This window comes from Littorina saxatilis, linkage group LG4 (assembly GCF_037325665.1).
Source record: "Littorina saxatilis isolate snail1 linkage group LG4, US_GU_Lsax_2.0, whole genome shotgun sequence".
NCBI classification, from domain to species: Eukaryota; Metazoa; Mollusca; class Gastropoda; order Littorinimorpha; family Littorinidae; genus Littorina; species Littorina saxatilis.
In genome coordinates this window covers 3,732,963-3,745,844 of record NC_090248.1, presented here as the reverse complement: position 1 = coordinate 3,745,844, position 12,882 = coordinate 3,732,963, and the positions used below count along the sequence as shown (strand labels likewise).

The 12,882-nt window shown below is 39.2% G+C and overlaps 2 protein-coding genes across 2 annotated transcripts in view; both read right to left on the bottom strand.

Moving 5' to 3' along the window:
• The window catches only part of LOC138965704 (multiple epidermal growth factor-like domains protein 10), a 219,401-nt gene that overhangs the window by 93,875 nt on the left and 112,644 nt on the right, over positions 1 to 12,882 (bottom strand). The window contains exon 11 of the mRNA XM_070337880.1: positions 9,931 to 9,966. Within this exon, the coding sequence (XP_070193981.1) occupies positions 9,931 to 9,966 (36 nt within the window). The remainder of the gene's footprint in view (positions 1 to 9,930; positions 9,967 to 12,882) is intronic.
• Positions 1 to 12,882, bottom strand: part of LOC138965708 (cell death abnormality protein 1-like) — a 129,251-nt gene that overhangs the window by 8,521 nt on the left and 107,848 nt on the right. The gene's annotated exons all lie outside the window — the stretch shown is intronic.

The window sequence follows — 12,882 nt, the reverse complement described above, 5'->3', positions numbered from 1 at the left end:
GTTTCAGCTCCATTTTCCTTTCTTCACGCTGTGCTTCTCTTTCTCTTTCTTCACGCTGCGCTTGTCTTTCTTCACGCTGCGCTTGTCTTTCTTCACGCTGCGCCAACAGTCGTGTCTGGGACTCGACGAACTCCGTCAACTGCTTGCCTTTTAGTCCCAGTTCAACTCCTTTTTCCCAGAACTCAGCCATTTTGGTCTTTTCCGGTGCGTTCGTCTGTATTCTTTCACAGCCCCGAACGTAGACGAATGTAGTCTTCTAAAAGAACACAGTCTCTACTGCACCTCCGATGCTTCTCTCGTCGCTGGTCACCTTCGTAGACGCAGGCTGCCACCCTCCTCGTCTAACGTGACGGCGCACTCTGCTCACAATACGTACACGACGTACCTCAGTCGTATTTCGTAGTATTAATGCACTAGCTCCGCGACGAAGTCCGTCTCGTCCAAACGGCAGCTAACCTCTGTAATCCCGATACACTCCGGCGTCGCTCACCGTACCGAGCTGCGGCGATTACCAAACTCTTCACCAGTCACACCGAATCCACGGTTCCGTAGTCTCAATACTGATCCCTCAGGATACACCCGATTGATGGCTACCTCCTGTGACTGTCTTGACACTGGTCCTTGTTGCTGGAAAACCCTTGGCGTTAAACGTAGATCCTTGGCTTGGCCCCCAATTGTTACACGACACTTGAGATTGCCACAAGTTCTCAAACGTCGTATAGTTGTGTTCTTTTATTCTACGTCGCCCGTCTTCGCAGCAGCAGAAAACAACTCGTCAAATTGAGTTCGAGGATTTATTCAGCATTCAATACATACAACTGCACAACGTAGCAGAACTCAAAAGAAAGCTTCTATTTGAGTTCTGCTACGTTGTGCAGTTGTATGTATTGAATGCTGAATAAATCCTCGAACTCAATTTGACGAGTTGTTTTCTGCTGCTGCGAAGACGGGCGACGTAGAATAAAAGAACACAACTATACGACGTTTGAGAACTTGTGGCAATCTCAAGTGTCGTGTAACATTCACTGATTCTTATGAAATTTTAAAGGTAGGTTTGTTGTCCCCAACTTATTTTCACTCCATACTTTTCCAGAAGAAAAACATAATTTTGGCAGTTAAAAACCGTTAAATTTCAATTCTTCACCGATATTTATGAAATTTTGTGGGTAGGTTCGTTGTCCCCAACTGATTTTCACTCTATACTTTTCCAGAAGAAAGACATAATTTTGGCAGTTAAAAAACGTTAAATTTCAATTCTTCACCTATCTTTATGAAATTTAGTGGGTGGGTCCGTTGTCCCAAACTGAATTTTAAGACATACTTTTCCAGACAAAAAACCTTATTTTTGGCAGTTAAAAACCGTTAAATCTCAATTCTTCATCGATATTTATCAAATTTTGTGGGTAGGTTCGTTGTCCCCAACTGATTTTCACTCCATACTTTTCCAGAAGAAAAACATAATTTTGGCAGTTAAAAACCGTTACATTTAAATTTTCACCTATCTTTATGAAATTTAGTGGGTGGGTCCGTTGTCCCAAACTGAATTTCAAGACAAACTATTCCAGTCAAAAAAACTTATTTTTGGCAGTTAAAAACCGTTAAGTCTCAATTCTACACCGATATTTATGACATTTTGTGGGTAGGTTTGTTGTCAGATTTGACATGATGGCAGAATTGAAAGTGTGAGATATCCTGATGTTTCACAATTTATGCTGCATAATTCAGCCCCATAGGCGCTTGAATTTTAGGTGGAGTTGGGTTTTTTTCAGCCCAAACCAGTAACCCCCACATGGTTTTCATGTCCCTTTCTGAGAGACTTCAAGAAGTTTCAATTTGACGTCATGATTAGCCTGCCGCATTAGCAAGTATGAAAACACGTCATCGATGACACATTTTAAGACAGAGAGAGAGAGAGAGAGAGAGAGAGAGAGAGAGAGAGAGAGAGAGAGAGAGAGAGAGAGAGAGAGAGAGAGAGAGAGAGAGAGAGAGAGAGAGAGAGAGAGAGAGAGAGAGAGAGAGAGAGAGAGAGAGAGAGAGAGAGAGAGAGAGAGAGAGTCATGTACACACAGATGGACGACTTCGCTTGGGGTATGTACTGCCCGGCAGTACACATCTACTTTATTTATTTAAACTAAAATGACAGGGTCAATACCGCTAAAGATACCTATTGCTGAATGTATTCCCGCAGTTTGGAGCGAGCTAAACATTTCTTGGTAACTTTTTTGACTGAATAGGAATTAAAAAAACATGATTGTTTCCTGAAATGTCCAGATCAAAGCACAACTGTGTTGTCTTTCTCTCTGTCTCTGTCTGTCTGTCTGTCTGTCTGTCTGTCTGCCTGTCTGTCTGTCTGTCTCTCTCTTTCTCTCTCTCTCTCTCTCCCTCTCTCTTTCTCGCTCTCTCTCTCCTTCTCTCTCTCTCTCCCTCTCTCTTTCTCGCTCTCTCTCTCTTTCCTCCATTTTCGGTGCTGTTACCCACGTGTTAAGTACACCAGTTACATCACTTTGAAATAGGAATACCTTCATTGCACGTGTCCCCTTTTTTCCCAGGTGGACACTGCTGACAGTGCCCGGTGGTCTTGTCACACGATGAGTTGTTGTCACATGTCCCTGGACACTGGAGGCAGGGAGGGGCAGTCTGCTTGTAGTACCCGTCCTCACACTCTGCAGGAGATTGAAGAATGGGATCTTTATAAAGGTAACTCACATTCCAACAATAACATTGTTTCACGTGAAACATCTGCTGCGTGGTTTCTTTCTATGACTATGATTTCTTTGAAGACTATTTAATAATCTAGGTTTAACCTGGCGCTTGTTGCGATTTTTATTGTGATTTATTTGTACTAGTGCTGCGCCAAAGAGAACGCCGTGTGAGGCATCCTCCGATTGCGTTGCAGCTCGTAATTGCTCTTACTGTGGGAATGTGGAAGAGAATGAACACCACTTTTTATTACACTGTCCATTGTATTCTGATTTGAGAATGAGATTTCTTAAAACCTTTGGAAATATGTCACTTTCTTCAGTATTAAGATGTAGAGACTCCATACGGCGTAGATCCCTTGCAAAATGTATATATTATGCAATTAGACGAAGACAATTGTTTTCATAGGTATATTGTAAATGAATACGTTGATGTTTAATGTTTCGGAGAGTTCAAGTAGCAGTAATGTTTTTACGTGTTGTTGTTGTTGTGATGTTGTATTGTTTCTGTTGTTGTTCTTCCCCCATTCCCCTTGGTTTGTATATGGGTCTGTGGCCTTAATAGTTCTGAGTTGAGTTCTGAGCTCTCTCTCTCTCTCTCTCTCTCTCTCTCTCTCTCTCTCTCTCTCTCTCTCTCTCTCTCTCTCTCTCTCTCTCTCTCTCTCTCTCTCTCTGAGGCAAAAAAGACAAAATCTAACATATGGATTTCCGACATTGCTAATACGAAATCAAGATGTTACCGAAGTTGATAGCCATAAAGTCTTGGGAATAACTATTGACAATAACCTGTCTTGGTCAAAACATGTAGATACACTTTGCAAAAACACATCCAAAAAAATATTTCAGTTATCAAAAATCAAACACTTTCTAGACCTTCGCACAAGAAAACTGTTTTTTCAGGCACATATTCAGTCAGCTATTGACTATGCTTCCACAGTGTGGGACTCTGCAAGTGCAAATACTTTGAAACACTTGGGCAGTTTACATAGACGAGCTGTTAAATTAATTATTTAAAAAAAATACATCTCTTTCCATGACTGATTATAAACGATTGCAAATTCTTCCTATCAAAGATAGATTTGCATATAACAAAGGTGTGATGATGTATAGAATTATGTCAGGGAATGCACCTACACTCATTGCCTCAAATTTCAAAATAAATCATTATAGAAAATGTAACAAATTAATTACCCCAACTCCAAGAATTGACCTGTACAAGTCGAGTCTATCATATTCTGGAGCAATTATGTGGAACGCCATTCCAAATATAATTAAATTACGAATTCATGAAACATCATTCAAGGAATATTGAATGCTGTTTCTTTTACAAAACTTATTATCAAGCAGCTGGCAAAATATAACTGTACTCTCTGATTATATTAAAAAACATGATTATGTATAATTCAAGAAGGATTTATTTTTTTATATTTTTTTTATATACAAACACATATTTCTCTGTTATATATAATTTTCAAGCATTGCTAAAGAATCACAATGCATCTTAAAATGTCTTATTGGTTGCTTGACATGTTAATTATGGTAAATATGTCATTTGTACTATAGTTAAACTTATCTTTTATTTCTTCTTGTTTGTTACCCCTCAATGGGCGAGGGCCGGATGAAAACAAGCAAACACAAAATTAATACAAAAAAAAAAGCACCAACGAAAACAAAATAAATAGAAGAATAAAAGAAAACTAAAGCAGCAAACACGTCGTATGTTGACTTACCAACACAATGTCCGTTAGCTTTGTTGCATCCATTTTTTTATAATTTGTATCACATCCCTTGCTGCAAGCATTTCCATAGAACCCTTCATTGCACTATGGAACAACATCCAACTCTCTACTGAGAACTGCCAGAATGTTGGCGATATTTTGTACGGTTATGTTCACCAGAGGGTACTTCAATTAGAACGCAACCATATTAGTCCGTGATCTGAACGAAAAAGTGTTATCAAACAGAATCCTCTTCAATTCTGTTGTTTTTAGCAAGTGTACCCCTCCATGTATTATGTTTGGGTATTTGTAGTTATTTTATTTTTTTTATTTTTTTTTTTCATGTTGCCAAGCACATCATTGTGGGGCTTTTAATCAAAAAAATTCAAGCATCCGTCTACAACGTATCCTCATTCATCCTTCAACATTTACACAATACTGAAATATCTCAATGCTAATTCATATCCTAACATCACATTCAAATCAATAGGTCTACCATATCTATACTTACTGATACACATTTTTGAAATGAGCAAAATATGATTAATAATTTTGTTTATTGGGATTTGCACTTCTGGAGAGTAACCAAACAATACATCTTTTTCTGTTAATATAATATTTTCTCCAGTATTAACAAATATACATCTTCTAACATTTTCCCAAAACAATTTCATTTTACTACATTTCCAAAAGAAGTGTTCAATATAATCAATTTCATTACAAAGACTACATACACTATTTTCTTTTAACTTCATTTTATGCAATAAAATATTTGTGGGATAAATATTATGTAAAATTTTCCATTGGAGTAACTTTAATCTTTCTTCGCCTGTACATGCACTTGCCAGGACCCAATACTTTTCGTCAATGCAAATGTTATATTTGTGGGACGAACATTTTACAGCGCAGGGTTCAATGGCTTTGGATTGCGTTAATATCGCACGAAATTTCTTCGGGGAAGGGTTATTTAGCATGCCCTGAAAACAGGTCGCAGGATGCTCGTCACCCGGGTATTTGTAGTTATTGTAATGGCAGCCATCATGTGCAATTCTGTCATTGAATAACGTCATGTTAGTGCCTGGTATTGTCTTACAAAATGGGGGTATAGTTTTTAAAACTGGAATAACTCTGTTACTTTTGCGACTACAATTTCAGTTTTAAGTTATTTTTGATCACAGAAAACCCGCAAATACATTTAAACAAAAGGGAATTAACTAAGTTTTACGTAAATCTTACAAATGACGTCACAGGCTTGACGTCAATACAAATCGAGGGATACGTTCCAAAGCTGGAGAAACATTTGCCATACAATCGTGTTTAATAATCAGATACGTTAGTTTGTCATACTCACATAATTATACTTTGTTGAATGCTGATTTTGAAAAGACAAAGATATTGCCTAAATCTTACAACATTAGATGCTGACCCTTTTCATAGCTTTCATAAACTTGGTAAAAAAAAATCATTGCAACAGATTTCGCACCCAAATTAAAGCATTATTTCCCGTGTCATTTCATCCAAATTTGATATGCCAGTAAAGGCCGTTCACTTGACCATCTGGATCACCTTTCGGTTTACAGATTTTGTTTACAGGTATCACGTGACCGCCGCTCAATTAAGGATACCCTCAAACTCGACTGGACAAAAATGGAAGGGCCCAATTAAAAATCGGCAAAAAAATCACAATAGACAATACTTTGAAACGTTTACATACGAGAAAAAAGCCAAATTAATTATCTACCCAGAAAAGGTTGTTTTGTTTAGCTAGCTTGCGTATTGCGTGTGCTATTCTGTACCCACTGATGCAAGTGTCGATCGCACGTGCGGTCAAAAACGGGATTTATTTCGTGTGGAAATATTGTGACGAAAAGTGCTCTATTTCAGCAACAACTTCGTGGATTGCTTTGAAACTTCAAGAATATTTTACCAACCTACTAGACGTACTTCCAGCAAAAGTAGGGATCGTTACACGTATTTTTTTCAGATTTGACGCAATGTTTTGAAACATGTTTTTAAACTCGTCATTGGATTGTTCACTTGCGTCCAAAACAATCATGACTTCACATGTTTTTAGACAAATGATTGTAACACACAATGAAACAAATATTAGATGCGTATAAGCACTGAAGAAAGATTACTATGTATTATAAAGACGCTTAAAACTTTAGGGATGTCCAGCAAAGCGTGACAGCTGCATGTTTTGAGAGGAACGCAGCGGTAATATAACTGGTCTCAGTGCGAAACAGCGTGAACGTTTATTTGTTTCTCTCATGAGTTTGCATGACGTAGAGGTTACATGCCGAGTCTCAGTGATTATTAAAAATAATGGTCGAAGTTAGCGGATCATGAAAAATGCGAGCTTCAGCGAGCTTTTTCATGACCGCGAACTGAGACCATTATTTTTAATAATCACTGAGACGAGGTGTGTAACCTCTTTATTCCCCCTTTCTTCAGTTATTCAAAGAAAACAGGAGTTTTTGTGCGAAAGTTTGATCGAATCCGAATCACTCAACCAGTCAACCTGCGCAGGCGATCGATTAATGCGCGGTTGTATAGTTCCGTGCAAATCATTCTATTCTGTTAACACTTCTTGTCAGTTTCCCTGTTTTAGACTAAAATCAAGTACACAGATAAGCTGTTATTCTGCTGTGGCGGTAAAGGCAGATATTGTGTGTTCTGTTTATGTTTTAGTATCGCTTAAGATAATGTTCTTTCGTCAAATGGGACTAGCAGACGAACTTTTGCACCCGTGTTCCAACGTTAATTACTGTATGAAGTTCAGTTTTCTGGGGAAAATAGTGTATGAAACCGCTTTATGTTGTTTAAATTGATGAGATGTGTGCATTTGGTTGCGTGTGATCTGTTTATAAAATGAAATATTGTTGAAAACTGACCGTCGGATTGCAGTCAGTGTTGTCGAAGAAACTGCGTTGAAAGAAGGGGAACTACTCTTGTCGGCTAGAGTATGAGTTACTTGCCTTGGGAATTTGCTTGTGATGAACGGATTGTGCACGGCAGATCTAGATTCAGAAAACAACCGAACTCATGGATTTTATATGGAGATTCATGTGTTCAGGCCTGTAGTTGTTAATTTAAATGCGGTATGTTTGTATTGTTTGCTCCAGAAATGTATACTTCGTACATTAGAGCGTTTGGAACTTTTCAGTCGCAAAAGTAGTACCGAAACAGAACAGCTTCTCAACCCATTGCACTATCGAGGATTCAGGCTGTTGCTGGCTCGTTATTTGTTTGGTTGCTGGGTCATTATCGAAAAATAACTAGCTCTACAAGTTTACAGAGGTAAAGAAGCAGAGGGGGGAATAATAGCAAATTCACGCCATTGGTAACACGCAAACGAGACTTCGACATTATCTGTAACAATCATTTATCTGTAGACATGCAAAGTCATGATTTTGTTGGATACAGAGAAACAATCCAATGATGAGTTTAAAACCTTTGTCCATAACATTGCGTCAAATCTGAACAAATGCATGCAACGATCCCAAATTGGGCTCGAAGTACGTCTCGAGTATGTTATTCTAAAAGATTTAAAGCAATCCACTAAGTCATTGTTGAAATACAGCGCTTTTTGACATAATACCCCTACAAATGACGAAACAAACTCCCGTTTTTGACCGCGTTTGTGATGGACACCTGCATCATTAAGAATAGCATAGCACACGTAATATGCAAGCTAGCTAAACAAAACAACCATTTCTGGGTAGATCATTGATTTGGCTTTCTGCTCGTATGAACAATTAGGTGGCAACGAACTTAAGTTCCCCATTCTGATATATTATTTTAGCAAGTTGCTTCAATATTTTCCTTTGGCTGAATTAAGATTTTTTTCTATAACTTATTCAGCCACACATATAAACATATTCTACATACATACAAAGCAAATAAGCTAACAAAACCGCTCCAGTCCAACCACATTCCGCGTACACAATCATTACTTCCATCCCCATATTGAAATATCGCAACAACAGACTTCCAGATATATAACACGATCATATGTGTTCTCTGTTTGCATGTTTGCCCAGTGTCTTGTCCCCACATAAAGCATATTAACTCTACCTGTCCCAAGATAGGCCAAATGGTTCTAAGAGTACGTTAAAACTAATTATCATCATCATCATCACACACACAAGCACGTTTTGAATCTGATTTTGTTTGAGTATGAATGACAGTCAAATAATTGAATCGGGGCGTTGGGACAGTATGACTCACCACTACAGTGTCCATTGACACGATCACAGATATCATCAGCACATCCGGTGGGACAGCGATTGTCACAGGTCTCAGAGCCCCAAGAACCCGCCTTGCAGTCTTGAAACAATACGAAATAATCCAAACGCACGTTATCTTGTACGGTTATGTTCACTATGGAATACTTTAACGTGAGCGCAATATGTCAAATCTTTAGAATCTAGTAGAAGCAAATTAATAGACTGCAGATACATGTCAATATCAATACATCCGATTCGATAAATCTCCGTATTTTGATGCGCACACGCGCGCGTACACACACACACACACAAACACACACGCACGCACGCACATACACACACGCACGCACACACACCCACCCACACACATACACACCCACACACACACACACACACACACACACCCACCCACACCCACACATATACACACACACACACACCCACACACACACCCCCCCCACACACACACACACACACACGTACACCCAAACCCTGCCTGTAGATAACGTTGGAAACTGAAATATTGGAGGTTGCTTTGCCAAAATTGATGAACACATTCAGCTCGGTTCATTCGCATTGTACAGCCAAAGGCATTGTTCAGCGTTACTGTGTAATGTAACTCAACTAGTGTAAGCTTACCTGTACACCGTCCATTGGCTTTGATACACCCTCCTTCACAGTTCTTGTTACATGCTTGACTGCAGTCGTCCCCATGGAATCCCTGCTTGCAGGCTGATCATGCAAAGTGAAATTGGATTATGTGAGTAAGAACACAAGTCGTAAGGCAGTACGGTAACTGTGATTATGATAACACACATGAACTTGCTAGATGCAAAATAAGAGGGCTAATGAGAGAGAGAGAGAGAGAGAGAGAGAGAGAGAGAGAGAGAGAGAGGGGAGAGAGAGAGAGAGAGAGAGGGGAGAGAGAGAGACAGAGAGAGACAGAGAGAGAGAGGGGAGAGAGAGAGACAGAGAGAGACAGAGAGAGAGATAAAGAGAGATAGAGGGCGAGAGAGCGATAGAGAGAGAGAGCGAGAGAGAGAGAGAGAGAGAGAGAAAGAGAGAGAGAGAGACAGACAGACATACAGACAGACAGACAGACAGACAGACAGACAGAGACATAGAAAGAGACAAAGAGAGGTGGAATATAGTGGGGGACAGAGAAATAAACTGAGAGAGGGAGAGAGAGAGTCCTCATACAAAAAGTACTGATATACGGATTTGTGATGAACGTAATTATGTATTTGTACAACACAAGGCCTATCAAGTTTATATAAATATTACCTGTGCATTTGTCTCCAACAAAGTTTCCTTTGCATGCTGTAAACAAAAACAATTATAAATAAAGAGGAAAAGAGGAACGGTCGACTGTCATAAATGCATTTTAATAACTCAGTCCTTTTCATTGCAACGATTCTGTTCACCATCAGAGACTATGGAATGGGATAAGGCCGTCCCTTAACCAAGTATCACATATCTGGATGCTTTCAGTGCGTAGTTGGATTGTCTTCATCAATTAAAGGAGACAAAAGCCATTGGTGTCAATATACAACAAATACAAATGCTGCACATTGAACAGAACTGTGTTCATGGGCAAGAGTGTGCCTTTAAAATAACAGCGTATTTGCAGGCAACCTATGCTAACTGAAAGGATACACACTGACTTTCCCTCTTCGTCATTTGCAATGGATTAAGCAATCATCCAACGGATAATGTTTTAAAGTATTTCTTTGAGCATATAAAATATGGATGCCACGAGTATATATAATGTGTGTTTGTTTCTACCTGTAGATGACCACACAGCTGCTAGATTATCTGAATATGTTTACTAACATCATGCACAATTGTGGCAGTTTACACACGCCGATATGTCCCACAAACAATTTGCATTTGACTGCTAAAATGTGTATATCTCTTGCAATACCCAAAAAAGGTATTCGTTTAACCAAAATTAAAGAAAGTGATAGAGCTATTTTTGTATATTTATAAATATATATAAAGCGCGAGTTTATTGTGATTCACTTGAGGAATCGTTCAACAATGCACTTAAAAAAATGGAGTGGATTAATTCACGAAGTTCCTGTTTTTCCTCTGTGTGATTGTTCGTATTGCTCGTCTTTAATATATACACACTCATCATATTATGTATAGGTTACAACACATGTGTTTTTTTTATATGGCTTGTGGATCCCTATGATATTCATCCGCTGGGTCTTGACTGAAATACAAGCCATATAAAAAACCACTCGTGTTGTAACCTGTATATCCCATGCGCACACCAAAGATAACGTGGAACACAACTTATAGCACTGTAGTTGTCTGTGGTGTGTAAAATAGGTGAGCCGGCAAGGTGTGTTCCTCTTCACTACCCCATGCTAAAGCCACGTCGCTAAAGAAATGAAGTGCAAACAAGTGCATCCGTAAATTTGTGTTAAATCTACATTCAAACCACTGTCCGATTTGCTTTCGAATGCATTTCAGTTTCAATATAGTAAAGAAAGCACACACAATGAAAGTTTTCATTGAATCAAAGACAGTTTCGATTTAGGTTCGAAGTCGGTCCAAGGTCACAGTTCCAGGCTACGGTCGGCAAAACCGGTTTGGCTGACTCGGATCCGAATTCTAGTTTAATTTTTGTGTTGTAGTGTAGAATTATTTAAAGAAACTAACATTTTACTGAATACATTTCTTTAGATCTAACCAGTCATTTCATGTACGTGAAATATCTCTCTGAGTTAATTTGTCCGATCGTGCTTGCGTTGATCAACCCATACTGGTAGTGTCAATTCTGTCTAAAACGGCATCATGGCCGCTCCTTGAAACTGCGTGTTGAATGCCGTTTGGACTGATTTTACTCCATCAGGATGAAATACACGTTTGCTGAGCTCTTGGATACCTTCATATAACCATGAACTTACTGCAGTGTAAAGCAAAACAGTTGGACATGCTCGAAAAATGGATAAAACAGCCTGTGGTGGATGACGAAGCGAACGGGCCAGCGAAAAAGGTAAACGCAGTGAATCTTTGCCTTGTTGAACACACAGAGAGACACGAACACACACACAGACATCCACCTGTACGCAAACACACACACACACGCGTGTGTGCGAGTGAATTGCTCAGGTTGGATGTCAAATTAAAAAGGTCTGAAACAACTCATCTGATTTTGATGGTAGTCTCAGTATTCTGGCTGAAGATCTAAAGTCTAATCAAGCTTCAAGGTAATCGGTCAGTGATAATAGTTTTGTTTCCTTTTGCCTTTGGGTAACACCGACAATGTCCGTACCATTGAACACTCAGAAATAGCTTGCACACACACACACACACACCCTTACACACACACAAACACACACTCACACACACACACACACACACACACACACACCTTTGGGGGGGGGGGAGGGGGTTGGTTGGGGAATCTTTGTTGAATTATATTACTCTGTGTGCTGGTGATTGTAGCTGTGAATCGAGCTTGCTTGTGTGGAAAATATATTGATGTTGATGCTGTAGTTGGATATTGGGCCTTAGAAAAAAGGAATGGAAGTGCTTGCTGCAGACTTCTTGAGTTCTGCACTGAGGTTGTTGCTATTGATGGGTGAATCATGACTGAATGTTTGCACCGTGTTGTTTGTTTACATGGTACAACCATTGTTTAATTAAGTGTGAATTTACCTAAGGTTGCAATGTAGATTTAGAATCGGTGCTGTTGACATTTGTGTGAGTGCGTTTTAACTGCAGACGCTGCTCGCTACACAAGAAAAGCTAATTTACCTTGTAATTGTTATGGTGTTGTCTGTCGATCACCGTGCTTCTGTTCAAACTGAACTTTGTGTTTCGTAAGGTTAGAGGAAACTGTGCTTGGAGAACTCGAGAGTTGTTTCCACTTCATTTTCAGTCTTGCATAGTGTTTTATTGATTCCCCTTGTGTCAGTGCAACGTGCCATTTAATTTTTTTTATTTTTTTATTTTTTAGATCAGTGTGCATTTTTAGATCAGTGGTGCAGTGTTCGTGGAAGGGAGATTACTCTAGCTTTACCTCCAATCAGAACAGCGAGGTTCGTTTGCTGTCACTATCATCAGTTGATTCTTCGCTTTTGTTCTTTTTTGACTCGACCTGCACCCAAAGTGTAAAGATAAACGCTTTGTTTATTGAATCGCATACCTCAGATACGTATCATGGTTTTGTCTTCTGTGAATGTTGTGTTTTCTTTTGTTTAGCCATGTGAGCAATGCTCT